This window comes from Dreissena polymorpha, chromosome 6 (genome assembly GCF_020536995.1).
Source record: "Dreissena polymorpha isolate Duluth1 chromosome 6, UMN_Dpol_1.0, whole genome shotgun sequence".
Classification (NCBI taxonomy): domain Eukaryota; kingdom Metazoa; phylum Mollusca; class Bivalvia; order Myida; family Dreissenidae; genus Dreissena; species Dreissena polymorpha.
In genome coordinates this window covers 80,802,059-80,826,732 of record NC_068360.1, presented here as the reverse complement: position 1 = coordinate 80,826,732, position 24,674 = coordinate 80,802,059, and the positions used below count along the sequence as shown (strand labels likewise).

The 24,674-nt window shown below is 34.0% G+C and overlaps 1 protein-coding gene across 1 annotated transcript; it reads right to left on the bottom strand.

Moving 5' to 3' along the window:
* Nucleotides 1-4,917: 4,917 nt before the first annotated feature.
* LOC127835847 (uncharacterized) lies at nucleotides 4,918-6,981 on the bottom strand. The gene is made up of 2 exons (XM_052362274.1): nucleotides 6,560-6,981; nucleotides 4,918-5,330 (listed from the first exon to the last, which is right to left on the bottom strand). The coding sequence occupies exons 1-2, from the start codon at nucleotides 6,966-6,968 to the stop codon at nucleotides 4,918-4,920; spliced, it is 822 nt and encodes a 273-aa protein (XP_052218234.1). The 5' UTR covers nucleotides 6,969-6,981.
* Between the last annotated feature and the right edge of the window lie 17,693 nt (nucleotides 6,982-24,674).

Here is a 24,674-nt window from a genome sequence, read left to right as displayed (position 1 = left end):
AGAACACATATTTAAATTAAAAATGCAACAATCAGAGGACATAATCAGTTAAATAGTAAATGACTACTTAAAATATTTTTTAGCACTATTTGTTTTTCAGAGATTTGTGAATATGCCGTTGTATGCGAAATTGGGAATTCTCATTGAACTGATGCAATATGTTCTTTGGAACTGGAATTATATAGTGTTGGAAAGCTGGTGTTTCATGTCCAGAGGGTCCTTGCTTCCGGAAAGCTGAAACGTGTATATGATCTCCCCACTCATTCCATCCCGCGAAACCCTTAAGGTGTCGCAAGTCTAGTATGGAATGAGTGCTATATTGACGTCATCATTTGATGACATTCAATTGAACAAATGATAATGACGACTAAAATTCGATAAGCTCCAGCGTATAGCAGCGATTTGAGAGTGTTGAAAACTGGCCCGACACTTGTGCTGAAATTTCACATGGATATGGACCAGAGCGCGATCTACACGATGGCGTTTTCGTCATTTCTGGGAAAAATCCAGTTTTTGATAAAATGACGAAAAAGTGGTGTTTTTATTGCCCAATCGCTTTAAACACGTGGGTTGGCCGGAAGTACTTGTAGCGTTAATAGCAACCACAAGACAATTCACCCCCACAAGACGATTCACCCGCTTGACAATTCAAAATTGATTTTAAATATGAAACATATCGTACACGAAATATTTCATACCCATATTTTTTTCGTACCTATTTTTTTCGTATCCATTATTTCGTCCCCAAATTTTGTTCGTACCCACATTTTTTTGTACCCAAATTTTTATTCGTACCCATTTTGTTCGTACCCAAATGTTTTTCGTACCCAATTTTGTTCGTACCCAATTTTTTTCGTACCCAATTTTTTTATTTACATTTTTTTTCGTACCCAAGCTTTTTGTTCTCCATTTTTTCGTACCCACTTTTTTTTCGTACCCATTTTTTTATACCCAAATGTTTTTCGTACCAAAATTTGTTCGTACCCAAATTTGTTTTTGGTACCCATTTTTTTCATACCCAAATTGATTTCGTGCCCATTTTTTGCGTACCATATAATTTCCGTTTCCAATTTTTGTCGTACCCAAATTTTTGTTCGTACCCATTTTTTCGTACCCAAATGTTTTTCGTACCCGAATTTGTTCGTACCCCAAACATTTTCGTACCCATCTTTTTCGTACCAAAATGTTTTTTGTACCCAAATTTTTTCGTACCCAAATTTTGTTTCGTACCCATTTTGTTCGTACCCAAATTTGTTTCGTATCCAAATTTTTATTTGTACCCTTTTTTTAGTACCCTAAAAGTTTTTCGTACCCTAATTGTTTTTGTTCCCTATATTTTTTGTACTCTTATTTGTTTTCGTAACCTTTTTTTTTCGTACCCACAATTTTTTTTGTACCCAATTTTTTTCGTACACAAATTTGTTCGTACCCAAATTTCTTGGTACCCATTTGTTCGTACTCAAACTTTTTTCGTACCCAAATTTTTTCGGACCTTATTTTTTATTTTTACCCATTTTTTGTACCCAAATAGTTTTTCGTACCCTTATTTTGTTTGCACCCTTTTTTTCGTACTTAAATTTGTTTTCGTACCCAAATTTTTTTTTTTTCGTACCCACATATTTTTTCGTACCAATTTTTCGTTAGAAATAATTGATTTTCAATTAGATTACATCTGTCCACTCATTCCATCACGCGAAACCCTTAAGGTGTCGCAACTCTAGTAAAAAAAAATATGGAAATAATCAGTGAAATATCTATCGCCCTTACGTTTTGTGTAAAATATGTAAAACTTATTTTATTAAAGTTTTATAAATTTCTATTGCAAGTATCGTTTTATTTAACTTGCTGTGAGGCAGATTAAAAGCTACCCTTGGCATGGGTGGAAAGCTGGAAGGCATTACAAATTTGATAAATAACATATTTACATTTCCCTGAATAAAATGAAGTTTTTAATTTCTGTAAAAATACGCAAGTCTTCTTTAAAAGACTCACCAAGCATTTATTTGGACATTTGCATGTTTAAGTTAAATCTTGAAGGGTGTTGTTCGCTTATTGTCGCTTTTTAGATAAAAATGTGATAGATAATTTTATAGGAACAACAAACTTAGACTCATCTAAAATATAAATAATAAAATATAAAGGGTTTAATTCGAATTTTACTTTTTTGCAATCTCCGGGATTAATAAAATAAAATATGGCAAAAAAATCATACGCACCAGAATTGTGTAATTAAAGGTTTATACATAGCCTTTATTTTTCTATGTTATATCAGTAAAACATGAGTTTTAATTAATTTTGATTGCAAGACATTTCTGCGCTTGTAAAGAGATGTAATAGAGAATTATTTATCGTATTTGTCTTACAGAGTTGCAGTTTAAGACAAAACAACGTCGACTGCTATGCTGCGATTCACGATGATTTATGTGTAAAGTTTAAGTTTACTTGTTGAGGGGGTTGCATGCAATTCCAGTACTATACGATTAGTATGTTTCATGTTTGTGAATTAATCTTACATGAAATAGCTTTCGCGGTTGATTTAGGATAAACAGTATAAACGATATCGCGTCGTACGCAAATCTAATCTGCGCTCAGTGGTGATAACATTTATTGTGTGCGCATGGTCCGTATTCCTGATCTAAGGTATGAGCCAAATTAGGCTTACGTTTTGTTAGCTTACTTTTTTCTGTGTTAATACGCCATAAGTTAATTAGATTCATACCACATGACAGTTGACAAAGTTGCAGGGTTATAACTATTCTTAAGACGTTATGGATCGTTTAGTCCTTTTGTTATACTAGTAGTCAATATAAGTCTTAAATTTTTGCTCGTCCATTAAGTCATATTATGCAGCTGACGTTTTTACCATTGTGTTTCTGAGATTTGCTAAACCTTATGCTTTAATGTCATAACAAGTATAAATATTCGTCACACAGTCTGTGACAGCTTTCTGTTTATGTAGAATCTCTTCTGGTAAAATGCCTCTTAACTAGTTACAAATTGACAAGGTGCAAGATATGTTATTAAGAAAATTATCTACACATGAAACTAACTATCCAGTGTGCTTATGACCACAAACAAATTACCTTGTTAACTGGTCGTTTTATGTTTTTATATATTGCGAGTCCGATACCTTGATTTAACAAATATCTAAACATGCTTTTACTAGAAAAATCTTCTGCAAAATCTACATAACGAGTGTGTTGTTTTGTTCAATATAACAACATGAAACTGAAGGAACTGACCGTATTCAATATTTCAGACAATACCTGATTTTTTTTTAAACTAGAAAATAACATCAAGTAATATCAGCTAAATAAACGTAATGTTTTGTATCGTGATAAAGGGCAACATTTATGAATACTGAGTTCGAATCTCGGTCAAGTTGGCTTGAAAACTAGGTCGGAAGGTCCATTCTTAGAAAAAAAAAACAACTAATGTAACCTTAAAGTTTCATTTATAAGCTATTTACTATTACGCATAGTGTGCATTTTTGCATTGTCAATATTTAGACGAAGGTAACAAATAAGTCACAATATGAAATAATAATAAGGTAAAACTATCAAATCTTCAACAATGTTTGTTCGACTTGATCACACGCGAGTGCTGTAGGAAAATCATGGTCATTGTTTTCATAAATGGCGTTTATGCATCGTAGGTTTCTTCATAAACTTAAGCTGAATTCAGGAGTTTAATCTGCGAAGAATGATTTGCATCATTACATGCAAACTGAGTACGTCGATAAGACCTTAAACATTAACAAAAAACTTACGAAATTGCATTATTCGTGAGCACATAGATGTGTACTTCTATTTTCTTGTTGTTGTTTTTAAATGACAAAAATATTTTAATTGCCCAAATCCTGTCAGTTTCGGTAATGTTTTATTCAATAATAATAAAGATAATATCAAGACAAAAGGTTAAATACAACTTGTTAATTTTGTGCTGGGTTGCGATCCTGTATGTTTTTGCTAAATAAGGATTACGCGATACCGATGATACATCCAGGCCATAAGCTATCACGTTATTTTGAACGGTTTGGTTGTCATATTTTTTATATTTAATAATTATTTGTACAAACGGTATGTTTGCTCATCATTACCAATCATGACCCACTGTACACTGAACAACCAAGAGAGTGACTTGTTGTATTTGTATTTATGCACAAATTCGCTGTGTGTTTTTTTATCACCGTACATAATTCTGTTTGTAAAACTGTCATGAATACAACCTTGTTATTAACGTAGACTGCTTAGGTGTCTATCGAGTACATTATAAAACACGTGTTAAAGATGTGTAGAGGAAATATAAAATCTTTAGTAAACAAACTGAAAGAAAACGAAAAATAAGGATTTCAATTAAGATTGACTTGTTTTGACATAATGATGCCTGTCATTCTCGAGGTTTTTACGGCTATTTAAAAAAATAGTGTTCGACTGCTTTTCAATATTGTTACGACATATAATTATTTCCAGATTCCAACTGTGCCATTTGGGAAGATATATTTAAAAATAAGCGAAAATCGGTATGTTGAGGTTATAATTTTATTGTAAAATGTTTCATTACGAGTAGTTTACAACATAAGAAGAAAACAAATCAAAATTTTGTGAAATTGTTATTTGTATATTTTCTAGTGGTACCACTATTTTTGTCACATGATGCAAAGTAATTTAGTCAACAAACGTTTTCAAGAATTTAGTTCACTAACTAATCACCAAAGCAGCTGCAATGTTGTTAAAGTTTATGCGAAGAAAATAACATTTAAAAAATATACAAAACGTTAAAAAGGTTATGAGGCTGCTACACACAATCTACACGTCACTGATTCAATTATTCTTCACGTAACGAATTGTGTGTGAATTTATCAGTAGCAATCTTACATTCGTTCAAAAACTCAATATAATCCTCAAAGGCAAAAAATTAATCAGCCTGTATGAGAACCCCACTGAACGTAGAATGGCTCGTGAATCTGTCTGCCGACGAACAATGGAAAGGTTGGACAGTATCCCCTCTGTTAAGATGTAGGTACGCCCCGTTGCTCACGCCGGTGTGACCATTGTCTGCACCCCCTGTTGTAGACGAATAATCTTCCGGATCTATGTATGCTCTTATTCCAACAGACCCACCATTTTTGCCTAGATAACAGTCACAATTATCTATTAAACTTGATCGCGTCTTCACCAAATGGAAAGAGAAATAGTACAGCCCTGGAACAGCGCACGTGAAGTACCCTGTACTCTGATTATAGTGGCCACCAATGTTGGTGAGGACGCTGCCGAATCGAAAGGGGGAATCTACCGGACCACTTGCTGTGAACGCTATAGCAGCATTTTCTGAAAAGTAAACATCAGATAATTGCTCGAGAAATACAAAAAGCATTCATAATAATACTAGTAACGTTGAACTGTATTTTTCTGTTTAAGTCATTTCTGCACCCTCTCCAAATGAGATATTCCCAGGACTAGATATTCGCCGTCCGGGCCGATAGCCAGACAGACCATCCGTAACTAGAAAAGCCCTCCTTAACACTTTTTCATGTTGTCGATATAAACTTCGAGTTAACTTTATATAAATATAACAAATTATACAGCGTGCCAAAATTAAAGATAAATAGAACCTTTACGTTCGCAATCAAACCAGACAGAGAACTGTCTTTTGTTGAATATCCGAAAGCGCGGATGTACTGACATAGTGACATCTGTTTTTCCCACTAAGGATTGATACTGAAGTGAACACTTACAAAACAGACATGTTTTATTCAACACTGGTCCTCAGAAAGCGTTCCACATAAGTTGAAAAATACATCGCCCATCGTTATTGGTCATACCTGGTTAAAACAAACGTTTAAACAATACACAACTAACAACGTACACTACTTACGTATAATAAGACGCTTACGTGTCATTCTCAACTATAACTATCTCATACATAGAGGACGCCGTATATTTACTGGCAAATTCATTTAAATGTCTGCACTTACATACGTATGTCATCAAATTATACTTTTCGATCGATTGCTTAACATAACATAAACAATATTTCTTAACAATGTGTGATAGTCCGCTACTTTGTATGGCCATGATTTCATTATGGAATTTTGTACATCAGCTTTACTTTAATAATATAGAACACAGCATATTTTATATTTACTATAACACGTTAAAAGTGAGAACCTTTCAAAAGCGTGTCTTTAAGTCGTCTTTTAAACTTTCGATGATATGATCGTTTTCCTTAAGTTTATTGAACTTTCAAACTGTATCTGAACGTACTGTATTTCCTTATTAAGTAATAATTGATGTATTCAATTGTTCATGCGAAACAATACAGGTGGTTTGTCAGACATGTTAGACATTTGTACCAGGTTGAATTGTTCGCAAAATACAATTACGAATTAATAACGTCTTGCAAAATCGTTTATTAATAACCATATATTCCAATACCTGTTCTCAATTTGTTTCGCATTTTGCTATCGCAAATAAGGTATACACATTATCATCAGGTGATAATCGTGCATTTAAAACAATTAATTAAACAATAATGTGACATTTAAAAAAAAAAAAACCTTTTCTGTTCAATGCAATAGCGCTTTGTAGGTTGTTAATTTCTCCTCTCATCTGAACCCTCAGTGCTTCTACTTCTTGCATCTGCGTTCGAAGATTTCTTGAGTCGCTCATTAACACATTTGAAGTGTTTTGTTTTATTTCATCCATTAACTGCTTCATTTTTAATTTTGCTTCGTCCAAAGCCTCTTTTGTTTCACTGTTCCTTTTTCTTTCGTTATCTTCAAACGTATTCATCATGTCGGTTATCTTCCTGTCGAACTTCTCAAGGACGTCTTCAAATCTCAGTATCTTGAGCAGCATTTTCTCGTCGTAGTCAAAACGTGACAAACACCTTGGCTCAGATGCTTCAATTGTCCCTAACAGAAGGAACACAATCACAATATGAGAGATCGATTTTACGTGATCCATCTTGACTGCCAGCTTGCTTCTCTTTAATTCAAATGCCAAATCTTCGTTTTTCCAAGAAACATATAGCACTTTTCATAAATACATTATGTTACTAAAGGTACATGCTTGAGTTTGTTTGATTTTTTAGGATATTGTTTCAGAAACATTTTACACCTAAACTGAAACATTATGTTTCCCCAAAAACTAGATTTATTCTTTTTAAATAGAGATAAGTAGTTGTTTTTGATGCACTTTCGGGTAATTATGTATACTTGACTATAATGCTTTCGTTTGCATTTGATAGAAATTGTATTAATTAAACAACTTTTAAACTTAACAAAATAATTAAACGGAAATTATAAAACGTTAACATAGTAAATTTATACACGATGACTCAAATCGGCACTGGCTAATCATGTAGTTGAACAACTAAATTATTGGTCGATAAGTGTTTAAAGCAATGATTAAATATCGAGTTATAATAACGTGTCCTGTTTGCAAAATATTCTGCATGAACATGGTTAAAAGGAATATAACGTAATGCGATATAAGCTTTACATACAATAACTTCCAACCTTTAATATTTACGTTTCGGTATGTTAATTTCCAGGAAAATGGGGCGTTTGATTACGTGGAAGCAGATGTTTTCTATATTTTACATCGCGCACTTTTCACCAGAAGGCAGGGGGCAATTATGTGAAACTGAAACTGTACTCTAGAATGTTTAGCTCACATGATACATTCCAGAGAATCATAAGATGTTAAATGAGAGATAACGTGATAAATGTTTCAGTACAAAACATTTAACTAAAAATATTTGCATCGTGGTACTATAATTATTTATTTACATAAGTATTATAATGTTTATTCTGGATTGTAGTTTGTCTCCCTGTCAATTTGTGTTGACACCTTTCCAACTTTTATGATTTATATTGACTCCAAAATACTGCAAGTCATTATTGTATAAAATTATCACAATCCGAATTAATATCATAAGCCAGGGAAGCAATCACGGGCCTTCTTACCGGCGCTCATATTTATTTCTGTCCTTCTGACATCGATTCCAAGGAAATTCAACATAAATTATATATTTTATACTTTTCTAGGAAAATAGATTGTTCTGTTTCATCGGAAATGCATTCACAATGCTTGAGTAATTTTATGAAAATGAAAGTATTATAAAAACTGAACGTGTAACAAAGAATGCTGCAGCATGCCTGCTTTCCAATCTGCTTCGGTGGTTAATCGTTTGCCGTCAACAAATGCATCGAAACCTTTATCGTCATAAAGATAACAAGGTCCATGCATATCTCACGAGATATGATAAGTTTGTAACTGTATATACCACAAATGTTTAATAGTCCATAATTATATAAATCGTATTATGCACCCAATATATATTATATACTGACGTAATAACAACAATAAAAAAACAAATGTTATCTTAACGACTATGGTCCGAATGATTAAGAAATGTAAAAAAATGCATCCAAGAATATATTTTTGTGTTTCATAATAAAATAACTATCGCGCACTCATTTTGTGTTTATTATTTTTAAACTTATTTTATAGAAGTCTGAAAATTTTCGTATTCAAGTATTGTTTGGCTTCACTTGCCGTGATACAGATTTAAAGCTGCTCTTGGGATTCCTGGAAAGCTTTAAGAACTTGATATAAAAGTGTTAATTTTTACTGCAAAAATGTAGTTTTGTTTTAATTAATAAAAAGCACACAATTCTCTTTTACCCGACTCAGCGAGCAGTACTTACATGCAATTTATTTAATCATTTGTACATTTGCATTGTTTAGTAATTATAATGTATATAAAAGGACGTTTTAACATATTTTCGCATTTCAGAAAATATCTATAGGAACAATGCAAATACTTAGACTCATAAAAAAAAAAAAAAAAAATATATATATATAACAATATCACGAAAGCTGAATGTGTGTTGCTGCAATCGCCGGGATTCAATCCTGCATCGCAAGCCAGTAAAATAAGGTAAACCAGAAACGTGCATTTGAGGGGTTTCGTCATAATTGTTAATTTTCAGTGAAACATGTGTTGTGATTTAGTATGATTTCTCTTACGTACTGAGCGTGGATGCACTGGATTTCAAAAGAAGCAATAGTGATGGAGTTCACAGATTTGTTTCACAGAGTAGCCGTTGAAGACCTAATCACTTCGAATGTTATGCGGATAGCCACGATTCATGAAAATTCAAGTTTAGGTTTACGTGTTTAAGACGTAGAATGCAATTTAAGTACTATACAATACTGAAAGTGAAACAAACATAAAACATAAATCGTATATAAAATAAACATAAAATAGCTTTTGCGGTTCCTTTGAGATAAACAGTATAAAACAATGTCCTATCGTACTTATAACTACGTTGCGCCCAGTGGATATAATATGTATTATGTGCTGATGGTCAGTATTTCTGAATGCGGTATTGACCAAATTAGGCAAATGTTGTTCTGTTGTAATATCTCATGACTACATTAGATGAATAGACATGTCATGTGTCATAATTTCTGGTTTATACATTTTTTAATGATGTCATATATGATAATTACGCAAAAGTGTATCAAAAAACGATTTTAAGGTCGTATAATCCTTTGTAACGTTAAGTTCTATAAAATAACAGAAATGTTTATGCAGAAATAATATTGCCAAAAACCGCATGCCATGTAGGGCCCTTCAATTGTCTGCAATTTGTTATTTCTAATGCTTAATGCTTTAATGTTATCACAAATAGGCATTGTTATTTACATTATTTACCATCGACAAGTTTTATTACCTGAGTATTATAAATCCGATTGCAAAAGCAAGTCTCGACAATTTTAAAACTTCATTTATGTTAAATGTTTACGTGTGTCGCCCTACGTTAAAGCCATCAATGATAATTGACTGCTGCTTTGTAACAAACGAATTTTGAGTCTGGACGCCTTGATATTCTATAGAGCCTCCTTCTGTCAGTACAGCCTCTACTTTATGATTAGAGGTTCCGGTCACACATTGACTCTTATGAGTTGGTGGTCCCTTTCATTCAGTGGAGGTTGTGTTCAGAAGCTTGGCAATCTTCTCCACAACGACACTTCACGGTTCGAGGTAAAATACTTTCTGTATTGTGTTATGAACGCAGACAGTTAAGAATGTCACCTGTTGTAGTCTGTGCATGTTATGGAAGCTGTATTGTGGCAGTTTTCGGCCTTTTAAAAGCCAGAATATGTCCTTCTGGCTGACCTCTTGTGCTTACACCTGTGGCATCCCCTAACCTCATCATGTGCGTGTATGCCGCAGGGATAGAGAACAACCGGAGTCCCATTCTAAAGCACGTGATATTGTGAAGTGCTGATGTAAAACGAGGCAGTTAATATGATGGTACTGCTTCTCCTGCAATAGTCCGTCTGATACTTCACGGACGCTTAAACGCCCATCCTTTGACTGCGTTTGTTGCTCTCTCATTAAAGCATAGCTAATGTCAGGGCTTTCTTTCTTGCGACACTGTGCTCGTGGTGAGATTGGGGGCAGAGGTACAGAATAGACGATTTTTCAGATTGTATTTGCAGTTTAGGCGCTCTGCATCTGCTAGCGGTGATCATAATTCTTCATCAGCATTGTTCTACTGTCCTGCACAAAACCAGATATGTTCAGTTTGGCAATATTTAACAAAATAATTATAAGAATATGTACCAGAGAGCATAGGCTAACGTTTCTTTATTGTTTGAAGCAGCTAGTGCCCTTTGTTTAAAGGAACAATAAAACAATGAACCCGTTACGAGGAATACACTGTCTATTACAGCTTCCTGTTTATATGTGTCTTGTACTGAGAAAACTGGGCATTATGCATGTGCGTAAAGTGTCGCCCCAAATTAGCCTGTGCAGTTCGCACAGGCTAATCAGGGACGACACTTTCCGCTTTAATGGTATTTTTCGTTTTAAGGAAGTCCCTTTTTTACCGAATATCTAGTTTAAGCGGAAAGTGTCGACATGATTAGCCTGTGCTAATCTGGGACAACTTTACTGCTAAACTGCATCATAACGGGTTACATTTCGACAAGGTGTAAGACACATCATTCAGAAAATGTATTATCTTGGCATACCAAACATGATATTTACATTTGTTTAATGGTCGTTTTAGTTATTATATATTTCTAATCTGATACCTAGATTTATCAAATATTTAAACCTACTAATAACGGACAACTATTTTCCAATATCTAAATATGCGTATTATGTTTGTATGTCAATATCTACTGCAAAGGTATAGAAATGGCACAATATGAAAATATGACCAGGTCAAAATAACAAAATCCTCTTAAAGTGTTGTTCAAATTGTACTCGTGCGAGCGCTGTAGAAAAATCACGATCTTCATGTCATAAATCATGTTTATGATTTTTAGGTTTCTTTTTCAGTGTATGTTGAAAACTTAAACTACACAAAATGATTTTCGTTTATAAATGGTGTTTATGATTTGTAGGTTTCTTTTTTCATTGTATGTTTAATACTTAAACTACAAAAAATGATTTTCGTTCATGTACATGCAACTTGAGTTCGTCGATTAGATTTGAAACGCTTACCAAAACCTGAACCCATATATGTGGGCTCCGATGTTTTTGGTATTCAATTGAAAAACAACAACATTGTATGGCCCAAATACTGTCAGCTCCCGCCGAATCATGCCGCCATTTTATAATATATTTGTACAAAATGTATGTTCACTAGTCATAACAAATTATTACCGACTATTCATTGAAAAATCAAAGGTTATAGTGACTTTAACATTATTTATTTATTTATCTTCATATTTCAATAAATAGTGATAGGATTACTTTATCTCTTCGTGAAACTGTTTTGAAAATAGACCTAGAATTTACGTAAAATAGGATTTTCCTAAATTAAAGAATAATTAATAATAAAACGCGTTGTATTGGTGTGTTGTGTAAATCGCAGTTCAAGATCTTTGGTAGTATCCAGAACTGTATCAAATTCAATAAATGACGCTGCTTTTTAGACAATAACACATATAAGTAGAAAAGGCACAAGTTTTATTTCCATAAAGCCATCGACAAATAAATATAAATGACATCACTTCAAAACAATCCTTTTCTGATTTTAGGAAAAGAAAAATTCAAAAGAAAGAATTATTGTACCATCATGTATAAACAACTTTAAAACATTCGGCCAGAAGTAAATTTGCTTGTTTGTGTATGGACTTTTATATCACTTAAACGTTAATATTTTATCGTAATTTGTTCTTTGATGACCGAACCGTGATTATATGAGTCGTGAAATATGGGATTTTTTCAGAGGTGCTCGTATGACAAGAATGACTTTACCTCTCCTATGCTAATCATTATCAAGGAAGGTTCCTGTTTGATTTCTTAAAATTACAGCTATGGTCTTATAGGTTAAAAGCCAACTAAGATGTAGAATTTCAGTTGAGATTAACTTTTGTTGACAAAAGAGTGCCTGACATTGTCAAGGATTGTACGGTACATTTTATGCCCCCGGTAGGGTGGCATATAGCAGTTGAACTGTCCGTCAGTCTGTCAGTCTGTGAGTCTATGCGTCCGTCCGAAAAGTTTAACATTAGCCGTAACTTTTGCAATATAGAAGATAGCAACTTGATATTTGGCATGCATGTGTATCTCATCGCACATTTTGAGTGGTGAAAGGTCAACGTCAAGGTCATTATTCAAAGTCAAAGGGTAAAAAAAATCCAAGGGAAGTAACAAGCTTTAAAGGGAGATAATTTATTTTTATCATTTTGCAGTGACAGATCATTTTGACAAGGGAAGTAATATTTTTGAAAGGGATAGAATAAAAAATAAATGCGGCGCAGAAGGAGGCATTGTGTTTTTGACAAACACACCATGTGTTATATATTATTTTAATGATGTTCTTAATTGTTACGACATGACATTATTTCCAGATTTTAGCTGTGCCAAATTTATAATGTTTAAACTATATATAATTTATTACAGCACACTGTTAATTTGAGATTAAATTGATTGTATACTTGTTTATGATTATTATACGGGGTGCGGTAGTCGAGTGGTAACACTCTGGTCTACCATTCCAGAGGTCCCCGGTTCAATTCCTGGCCGGAACACTGGAAATTTGAGAAATGCTTCAAGTGTTTTCCACCCAACTAGAGATTTACTGGTATGAAACCCAGGTAATTCTCGCGTGTATCGGTGCTATACACTAAGCACGATACAGAACCAAAGGGATCTATTCTCAAAGAGCTATGTTATTGCACCCGGATTCCTTGTATCTCAATACTTTCTCTTCTGCTTGCTGTCTCTTCAGCAAAAACCAAAAGGACCCCATTGGAGATAAGTGCTTGCACTTTCATGGGTTATCATTGACTTCAATTTCAAAAGAAATACATACATTATGAGTAGTTTAGAACCGCAGTAGAAAGCTAAACAATAATGCGCTGTTCTGAGGTAATATGCGATGGATTTAAAAGATACTATACAATTTCTATTTGCATTTTTTCTAGCGCTATTTTTTTCACTTTACGCAAAGCAATTAAGTCATTTATGTCATCAACAATTGAGGTCATTAACTACTAGTGTTTGACAGTTTAGATTTACAAATACACAAAACGTTGTAAAATCATTACGCTGATACTTTCCCGACTATATTCAAGTCAGCGATTCACATATTGTCCACATTATAAATTGTGTGTGAATTAATCCGTAATAGTTGATGCACTACCTCCATATTACCGTCAAAGCTTAAATGCTATTCGGCTTTTATGTGCCTCCACTGAACGAAGACCAGCTCTCAAACTAGTTTGACGGCGAACATTCGACTAGTTGGACGGTGTCCCCTCTCATGAGATGTAGGTACGCCCCGTTGCTCAAGCCGTAGTTGCCGTTTTCTGCAGCACCGTATATGTATGCTTTTATTCCAATAGAGACAGCGTTTTTTCGCGAGGCTACAGCCACAAAAATCTCTTGTCATGTACGACCGCTTCTTCACCACATGGAAAACGAAATAATACAGCCCATGAACAGTGCAAGTGAATGTGCCTGTATTCTGATTATAGAGGTTACCAATGTTGTTGATGACATTGCTGAATAGTACAGGGGAGCCTTCGAGAATATGTGCTGTAAACGCTATAGCAGCATTGTCTGAAAAGTACATAGCAGGTTTACTGCGCAAGTAATGCAAACATGTTTAAATTATTTTTATGTTTAAGCACCGTAAGTATGATTGAGTGCGATATTTAAAAATAGCCTATGAAATATTCGAAAATATTCATGCGTGTCTGCTGGCGTTATGAAAATGTCATTTTAGGTGAAAAGCTGGGTAAAACAGCTACGCCGAAAAAGCGCATTAGCGCTCTATACCTATGTTTACCTATGTTTAGGTCAGAGTTATTGACACCGTGTGAACTGCTAGGGTAACAAGTAATGCGTAAACAACAAAGTACGTGTCAACAGGGCTGTCTTTATGGCAACCTAATGTGTGAGTAAAAGTATTGCTCGCAGATTCATTTTTTATTTATTTTCAACAATAATCTTATTGTAAATTTTGAATTTCAAAAATGAAAAATTTGGTACAGGGAATTTCCATATAAAAAATTATATTCTTAATAAGATATGTATTCGATATTCAAACAATATTCATTAAATATGATGGTGATTGCAAATTGTCTTTATATTCAGTTCTCATTGCCATATTCATCATACTTTCTATGTTTTTGAACGTCAAAAAGGGCAATTTTGCTGTTATTTTGTCTAAGTTATCTCTATATAATAAATAGGATGATAAAAAGTGCACACACATCTCGACCCGTGCGTTAAGACACACTCTTTTATAAATTTGAATGGCCTGTGTTGATTTCACACTTGTTTTATTTAGTATTTAGACTGTGAAATGTGTGTACGTCCGAGCTCTTGGGCACATGTCTTGTTCTCAAAGACATGTGTGTCAAGACTTGTGAAGTAAATTTAAAAAATGGGTTAAAATGTATATACAACGTTTATACAAATACCTTATAAAAAATTGTGAAGAACTCTGCGTCCGAAAAGAAGATGTATCAGTGAACAACAGATCAATGTTGATACCGTTTGAACGCATATAGTCTAAATAAATAGCCATAAAGATTGATCGACGCTATAAATAAAACTCAAACATGTTCAATTGAAAGTAATTACATTTTAAAAACAATTAAATTACATCGTTTAATTATATCCATGCATGACTAGTGTGGGAATTTTAAAGATGAGTTTATCCGTCAAAGATATACATTTCGAATATAAACCATGCACGTAAAACGAGACTGAGCACATGAAATGACGTTACGGTTGTGCAGACTATGCAATAGTACGACGTTTTAAATGTTGGATCGTGCACGAGGCACACGAGCGTTTGAAGTAGTACACTAAATGCGAGATGAGATTCGTCAAGCCAGTGAGAGATCATACTGTCCGAGGATGAAGGGCAGGACCACATTCGTCATACAAGTGCTGCTTGTCACATGCGTGTTCGTTGTGAAGAGAATTTACCAATTTATATGAATAGCAATTACATAATAAAGTGTATTGTATACACAACAGAACATTAATATGAGGGGCGTTGGAAGTACAGTAGTGACCAAAACTACAATGAAATTAAAGCAAATCGTTACTTAAAAGACACCACTCGTCACACTAGAGTGACACATGCCTTAATCGGGTAATATCACGTCCGTGTAATACTTTGTTTGGTGGCACACTATAACTTATTAAATAAACTCAATAACGAAGTTGTGTTATCAGTTAATTACTCTTCTGAAAATGTAGACACGCGTGATGAATAATCCGTATGTAAGTGCTTGCGTTTGTAATTTGCTCAGAGAGTTGCATTGATGTATTCGCTGGGATTCGCACGTTCTATCACATGTTGTGCGAGTGCATAGACGAGACACGGATGTTTGCAGACTTCACATAACTGCGAGATTGAGTGTTTGTTCTCCATACTTGCGTGTAAAATAGAATGTCATCGAGTGTGACGGATATTATTGTTTGATTGCGTTTCACTCTGCTTTAAATATGATTAAAAGTTAAATGCAATATCGTATATATCGATTGTGATTAATTAAAGCCTAGCCCTCAATAATTTTTTGTCTGATGATGTTTCTGGAGTGTCGTCATATATCTATATCTAATAACCAATCTCTTTCTTTGAATACCTTTCGCACAACAAATATTCAAATAAACTAATAATGAATATGTTATGTATTTGTAAAAGACTAAACGAAAGCTTCCGACCGCGTGTGACATGATGACACATTGAGGGTTATGAAAGAATTAATCAACTGGGAAGGACTGGTGAAAGTCGACCAAGAATACGCAGCAGCGCAGTTCTTCTCATTGGGCATATAGGTTACTTTTTGCCTTCAGTCGGCGTCGGTTATGGACGTCTCAATTCTCCATCCCTGTTTAACCTTGTCCCTAAGAACTTAGTTTGCACTACCGCCTGTCTGCTTAGCACTCGTCCTCTTTTGAAAATTTTACTCTAAATAATCGAACTATAAAGCGCAAGTTAAGTATGTACGCCCATCTGTCTACTAAGCACTGATCTGATTTTGAAAATTTAACACTCAATAATCCAACAATAAAGCGCGCTAAGTAAATCGTCTGCCTGTTATGAATTGGTCCAACCTCAAAAGTTAAACACTCAGTTATCGAACGATAAAGCAAACTGAATATGTATGACCGTCTGTCTGCTACAAACTGGTCCGATTTTGACAGTTATACACTGAAAAAACCAACAATAAAGCACTCTTAATTGTAGTACGACCATCTGCTGCTATGAACTGCCCCATTTAAAAAAGTATACACGCATTTATCCAACAACCGAGCGCACTTAAGTAAATAAAGTCTGTGCGTCCGCTTATCCCCTCAGATTTATTTTTCATTGAAACAATCAACAAAACTTTTAATGTACATTTTCTCATAATTATATGTCCCCTTTTTGGAGAGGTATACACATATGATTTGGTTAGGCATGGTTTCATTTACTGTTGCTGATCAGCGTTATTCTTTCGGTCTCTTTTTACACATACCTACCACTTGAAAAGCTGATATTTACTTGGAAATGGGTTCTATGGTTTTTGGAAGCATCCGCTATCAAGTTGTCCCATGCCTACAACATTATTCGCTGCCTGAAAATAAGATGATAAGTTAACATTAGATATCCAACAAATCCTTTTGAATCTCAGAAAGAGCATAGAAAACCTTTTAAAAGCGCAAAAGAAAACCAAACAATACTATTATAGGAGACCTTACTTTTACATAAAGTAATGGTTTGATTTAGAATATAATTAAGAATTATAGTTAATACTCACTCCTTTTATAGTTGAACGTGAGGCATCATCCACTGTATTCAATGACCTCCGCGCCGCAGGTTTATGGGCTTTCTTCCTGTAATGCAATGAAATGAATTGTTTATTGTTTTGCAGCAGTCAAACTAATCAATTAAATAAATCAAATATATTTATACGTTATTGATGAACTATTTTTTAAAGCAGTTTACACGAGTTATCAGCAATAACAAACATTTCAAAATGCTTACACATATTTTTCAAGAAATTGATTCATAAATAATCCGTATGCAAATTGCTTGCTATATGTGAAGTCGCGAATACATGTTACAAAAGTATCAATAAATAATCGGAGAGAGATACATAGAAGTCTTATTTAATCAATGTAAAAGATGAGACTCATTAAACATAATCAAAGTCTGAAAGTACTTTCGTCCTTTCCGTTTGTTAGCAAATCATAAAAATCACGTTTAAATTAGATCACATGAGAAGGACATATTTGATATATTTTGATACAAAGTATTGTAATATAATGGACTATAAGCAATCCTAAGTAAAACTTATAATAAGGTTTCATAACATGTAACATTATCTAAAATATGATGAAGATATGGCCAAAGACCTACTCACCGAATGTTGACAGATTCTGACAGTTCGCTGAATTACATGACATATGCATGTTGAACAGTTAACTGAAGTTTCATGCATATATCATTCTATCTACATCTAAATCCATGTAATCCTTAAATGTTACTCAGACCTTTAGTTATAAATACTCGATCTTATGATTGTGATTCCACATAGAATAACACTTCCTTGTCACTTATACACAGAGTCGACCATGATTGTGACGTCATAAATATATATTTATGATGTTAGCAAAAACCTGTGCCATATAGTTAAAGGTTACAGTAAACCTGTCTTATTGTATTAATGCTAACGATTTGCTACTGTTTTATTTCAAGTTATTGTCATTTGATTGAAAAGCATAGATATAACATTTGGAACTATTTCCTGATGTGCGGAAGCGTTTTGAAGAGTTCATTTTGGCGCGCATATTTGATTGGATGACAGTGGTTCAAATCGGCAATTCAAGCATTCTGATTGGTCGGAGCTTTCGCATAACCGTTTACGGAGTCGGAGGAATTGTATCAAGGGGCATCCATATAAAAGACGCGCCGCAGACGACTTAGGACATTCAACTTTTCGGCCACATAACATCTAAAATTATTTAAACTTTTAACAACTTTAATATTAATAAACCAATCAAGAAAGGTCTGGGATGTCGGATAAAATGTAACTATATTATATTCTTATACATTTGTTGTTTCATGTTGGTATATTTTGAGAAGTATAAATAAAATAAGTCTCACTGTTTTCATTTCTTTATTCTTGAAGACATCTATTCACAGACTAACAACATTTTAATACACTAATAACTACCTGGTTAATAGAAAGGAAACAGTAATACCGACGGCACGAAACCGTTACAATATCAATGGGAACACATTGTAAGAAGTTTGGATTCCACATTTCTTTCTTTTCCACCAACTTGAAAAACAGAACAGTTACATTGGTGTGGACATGATTGGTCTTCGTTTTCTTGTAGCATTTTTCTCTTGAGTGTCAAAGAGGACACGTCTTTTCTGGCTTTTTTTACACTATTTGATTTGTATATCAATCTTTATTTTAAAAAGTCCACACTTAATCTAAATCAGTTGTTTGAAACATGGCTAAAAACATTGTTTTATTCACAGTAAAATGAACACAGTGTCTTTTTATCTGCATTCAATGTATCAATTAAATATATGGGCTGAGCTTTTCAGCCTCCGTTACATGTGATTTATTACTGTTCATTTACTGCATTCTGGAAAGCTGACCACTACATCAAATTAACATGTAATTGATACAAGATAGTGGGAGAATAGTTTCTACCCTGTCTCTGGGGCCTGACACATAACTGAAACGGTCTTTGCCCACGTATTATGTTTGGCCACTGTCAAGATAGAACACAACTTCCCCGGGGCGGGTGAGAACAATTGAAATAATAAATTAAACGGTTAAAAGTAACATTAAGTCACGAGTGCATTTTATCTCTATTAATATCAACAAGCATTACTCCTAAATAACATTAAATAGTCAATATTGTTTCAAAACATTACATTGATGAAAACGAATGCATTTACAAATGTAATAAAATAAAATAAATTAAATAAACCGTGTTCCATAAATAGGAATCGGTATGAAATAGTTCAAAGCAATCAGAAGCCGTCTGTGCCGTTCGGTCAATAATATATACCGTTATTGGTTTTGCACCCACCGCAGTCGTGTTTATATTTCTTGCAAGTTTTCTTGTAGACAATCTGGGACGACTTGCAAGTTTTCCCATCACTGAAAACTGAAAAGTTAGACTATTTTAGAATTGTTCCTTTCGGAATACGAACTGAATACTTAATAATCTTGGCGTTTATATATAATATGTTTTAATGCATTTTAAACGCGAAAATGAAAACTTTCCTTCCTTCGCATATTTATTATCACTACCACAGAAATATACTTATATCAACGATGAAAAAAGAAGAAAACCTTTGGTCACACAACCATGTTTGTCATCACCACCTAACATGTAATTTCGATCAAAATCGTCGTCATCCGCGCCTTATTATTACCACATCTACAACCAGTATGGTCACCATTATCAGTATCGTCCCCTTCAAAAGCATCAACGTTATCAAAATCATTACCATTCCTATCATCAACACCACCTGTATATTCATTATCATCGTCGTCGTCATAATCAACCAGAATCAACCATCATCATCGTTATCGTCATCATCACCACCACCCAAGCAGTATGATCATTGTTATCAATACAGCAAACGATGACACCACACACACTTAATCAGGAGCGAAATTCGTGCTCTATCAGCTTCTTTGATATCAGAACACGATATTCACATAAAAAGATCAAACCTAGGATCACCTTGGATACCTCAATACATATCATTGGATATTTAAAGCGGTTTGATGGCTAGCCGGACCTTACACTTACCGCAGAATTAATAGCAAACAAATCACGCGTCTGAAACGATTTTTATCAAACGTACATATGATAACAGAAAAAAAGTCAAAACGTGACGCGTGATTCGAAGTCGAAACAAATAAATAATTTTAGTGCATGATCGTCGTACTTATCGGGAATATGTTTAAACGATTAGGGTTTTTATGTATTTGTATACGGATAAATACCTTTAAAGGATATTTAACTATCAAGTTAGTGATGTATCTAGATAAAATTGTCTAATAATCTTGGTGTAAGACAAATCGTTAATAAGTTTCATTACAAAAATAAGCTGTTCAGCTTACAGCTTCTGGAGACAGAGATAAGACAAAAAGAAGATACATTTAGCCTTGCTTCATACTTTTTGATTTTTGAGGGGCTCGAACGATACTTTCTTCAGCATTCACACAAGACGAATACCAGTGTTGTAGTATTTATTAACAGCAAAATATAAAATCTTCAAAAAGTCTGTTAGGAGACGAATTCCAGCAATTGATGTAATGACCACTATCAGCACAACAATCTATATCACGCCCACATCCGATATAAACCCAACAACATATTGGTCGTCGATCAGATTGACCGTTGAACGTTCCAATAAATTAATTCAGGCTTTTCCGCATGCGGTGTTAGCACAGCGGGCCTGTGGTGCCTGGACTTCACAATCCATTTTTCCGCGGCGCTTTTATTTTCTGATTCGAATGTTGATTAGAATGTTGTCTGCATCCGACCAACGGCCAATCTTAACACGCACGCGCTAATCAGCTGTGTGTGCATAAGGGGCTTAGATAAGACGCGAGCACGATTTACGGGTCGTTAATGGGGGTCAATTATGGAGTCTGTCCGCTAATTATGGTCATAATGATCGATTATTACCGGTACACGTCGCACAAGATGTACATCGTTAGTATAACAAAACAAACAATGCATATTTAAGAAGATGCATGTCAGGTTAATCATATAATTTCAATATAATACGTTAAACATTTCAGCGTAATTGAAGTTATATTCACAATGAATTGGAGTCAAACCTCTCATTTTATTGCTTCCGCCAACTTAAACTGTGTTCATACTGTTTTTTCAAAGGCGAATACAAATTAACAGCATCAACATTAAATGCATTAACATGCAGTAGTTTATTAAATATTTACAGAACACGCTAAATACCTGCAACAAAGTTTTGAATTGGTAATTCGGAGAGAGATGTAGGTGAGAGATGTGCTTATGTAGATTGAAACTGAGAGGTCTGGTTGTAAGTGAGATAAGATAATACTGGTAGAAACCACGGAGCGTATATTGATGGCACATACCAAAGTTTATACATAGAAAGCGATTGAATAAACACATGTGATGATGAAAGCTTATGGATGAGTCTCCTAGAGTAACCAGGAGCATCCCTGTTCATACCTATCGTCAACCAATTTGACATTTATTTGTACATAAATTCCAAAACAATTGTTCAAATCTATCCGTTATTTTCAGTACCAAAACATATTGGATCACTCATAAAAAATCTTGCGAATACACAACATCACAGGTATAAGATGATGTACGCTCTAGGTGATTCCACCGTGAATAAATATGTTTTATACGAGGAAGTTTGGATAGCTGCCATAACAGATTTTTTTTCAACCGTAACATCTCATTCGATATGCCCTTTTTAAAGCAGTATTTCCAAACGTAATAATACAACAGGGTAACAAATAATCAATGCATTTGACGTAGAAATACTTACAAATATTAACTGTTGCAAACATTGTCGCAAAACTATTTAATTAATTACGTGATGATGAAAATAACATGCAGGAAATTGGTTAAATTTGCGCTGCTGATTGCGTGCCCGTATGTAAATTCCAGCCACGTGACTCAGTTTCGAATAGATATTTGCCGTTCGTTCCCGTTTCTTATACGTGTCATCTAGAGTCCGTGTAGTAATTAATGGGAGAAAAAGTTGCTAAGAGTCGACATGCTTCGGACGGCATGATGGATAGACGGATTGTGAATCGATCATATACAATGTTATTTGTGTATTATTTAACCTCATTACTATTCTTACTACTTTTTTTCCTTTTCGAATACAAAACGCAATATAATGTATTGTATTGTATTTTAATCCCAATTAGATTATTGTGTTGCTGTCAGTAATGTGTTGTTGGATGTAACTGTGAGTGTCTCTATTGCTTATATATCTAAGCATATGCAGCTATTTTTCGACGTTTCTCACATATAAATTGCATGGACCGTTAGACCAGTTGTATTTGTCTTATATGGTAGGTAAAAGTGTGTCTACTTTTGTAATGTTAATTCTTGGGTGAACGAAATTTTAAGTTGTCATAGAAGTGATAAAGGAAAATCGTAATTTAGCTCTTAGCAACTACTTGGAAACCCGAGGCAATGAGTTACGCAACACGTAGCTCTGCAGTGTAAAGGTAAACAGCTTGTTGTTATTTTAATATGCAGCAAATCAGCTTGGACAATATGGTAGCTACCGAAACATCATTATATTGCGTCGCATTGATGTGTCTTTGAAGAAGGGTTAATTGTTTCTTAGGTATTTTTAATTTTCGTTTCCGTTTAACTACATAAAATTGTTCGTCTTAGTTTATGTGGATTTCTTTTTTTGTGATATCATTTTTGTAACCAAAACTATGTTAACTCTTTCCCTATTGATTGGATTCAGTGGCAAAAGAAATGTAGGTTGAGAAACAAAAGATCGGGAATGACAATAATTGGAAACAACGCAAAACGGCCACAACTGAAACCGGCGAATTCGCCATAAAAAAAGAGCCGGGCTCATTCTGTGAAAAATAATGTTAAACAAGCCGTCAAAATGTTATACAGGCAACACAATATACTACCATTTCACACAGGTATTGGGCGCGTGACCAAGTCACTTTAACACTATCAATATGACATAAAACAACTTGTTTCATCAAAAACAAAATCTCATATAATATATAAATATACAAGGTATGTATCTCTTGACACAGGAAAATCACCTACACCAACATTTTTTTAGCCATTAAGTGCCTAAATGGCGGTCGATTTTCGTAAACTATGTACTATTTTGTTGTGAAAGGATGCCTCGTGACGAACAATGACCACGAACGGCTACTTGCCAACATTAACTACAAGAAAAACTTCTCGAACTCGTAGAAATGCTATCCTGATATCTTTATTTTCCGTTGTCAGGAAACTTATTTGAATTACTACAAAGGTAATAAACGAATCCACACAATAAAACGAAATGATAATTATAGCTGTCCAGAAACTTTTTAAAACCAAACGTCAACAAAAAATTCTAAAAGGCATTATTACGGGTATTAAAAAACAGTTTGTTTCTTAAAAAGAATGTACTGTTTATTCATACATTATTATATACTCAAATGTAACTTTATTTACAAATTCAGAATTCGCAGTTCATCTTGCATGCTTAATGGTTTTGTGTTTTAAATATCATACCATTACGCATACTATTTTCATTTAAACATGTGGCCATAAAAGCGATTTCGACACATTTGGTCAAAAACTGACCTTCTGAGATCTGAACATGTTCTTTTTTGTAAATGCATCTGAAATGAGACCTGTGTGTGAGCATTCCACAAATTGTAGATTGTACGGCCTTGTTTAATCCTGGTGGTAACCATTAACTTTTATCACACATCCAATGTAATATGTTACACCCATATGCATGCACGTTTTAACAAACGCCCTGCAGTTACATACAAAATAGAAAAAACAATATAACATATATAAAGCAAGGGCCATGAATCAAAAAGTCAAACAATTGTGTCCATACCAAGCCATATTTCGAATAAGAGTGTATTCACATACTCGGATAAGTAATTTACTTTTACCTCACATGATGTGCAAAATATTTATACAACGATAGAGTTTTCTTCTACTAACACAAATGTTCAATCAAATTAAATAAACTGTAAACAAATTCACGTATGATGAATTCATAATCATTTCTTTAAACATATAAACAATTAATTCTTAATATTAAGTCAACAAAAGGTGTCCATGGTCACAACTATTTCCTTTCTTCATTAAAGGTAAATGATTCAGCTTGTTAATACATTGCTATATCTATAACTACTTTAACTAAGTATCAAATACTAAACGCCCACCGTTTAGAATTGACAAAGATGAACATAACGGTGATAATTGTATTACATATATACATGTACAATGTTTATGACGATCAAGACACAGCTAACTTAGACACCAACCGGACTTTAAAAATCAGCAAGGAAACGCTTTGAACACACTTCTGTTTTACGAGTTAAATATAAGCGTAGCAATACCTCAAACTACAAAAATAGTTCTTA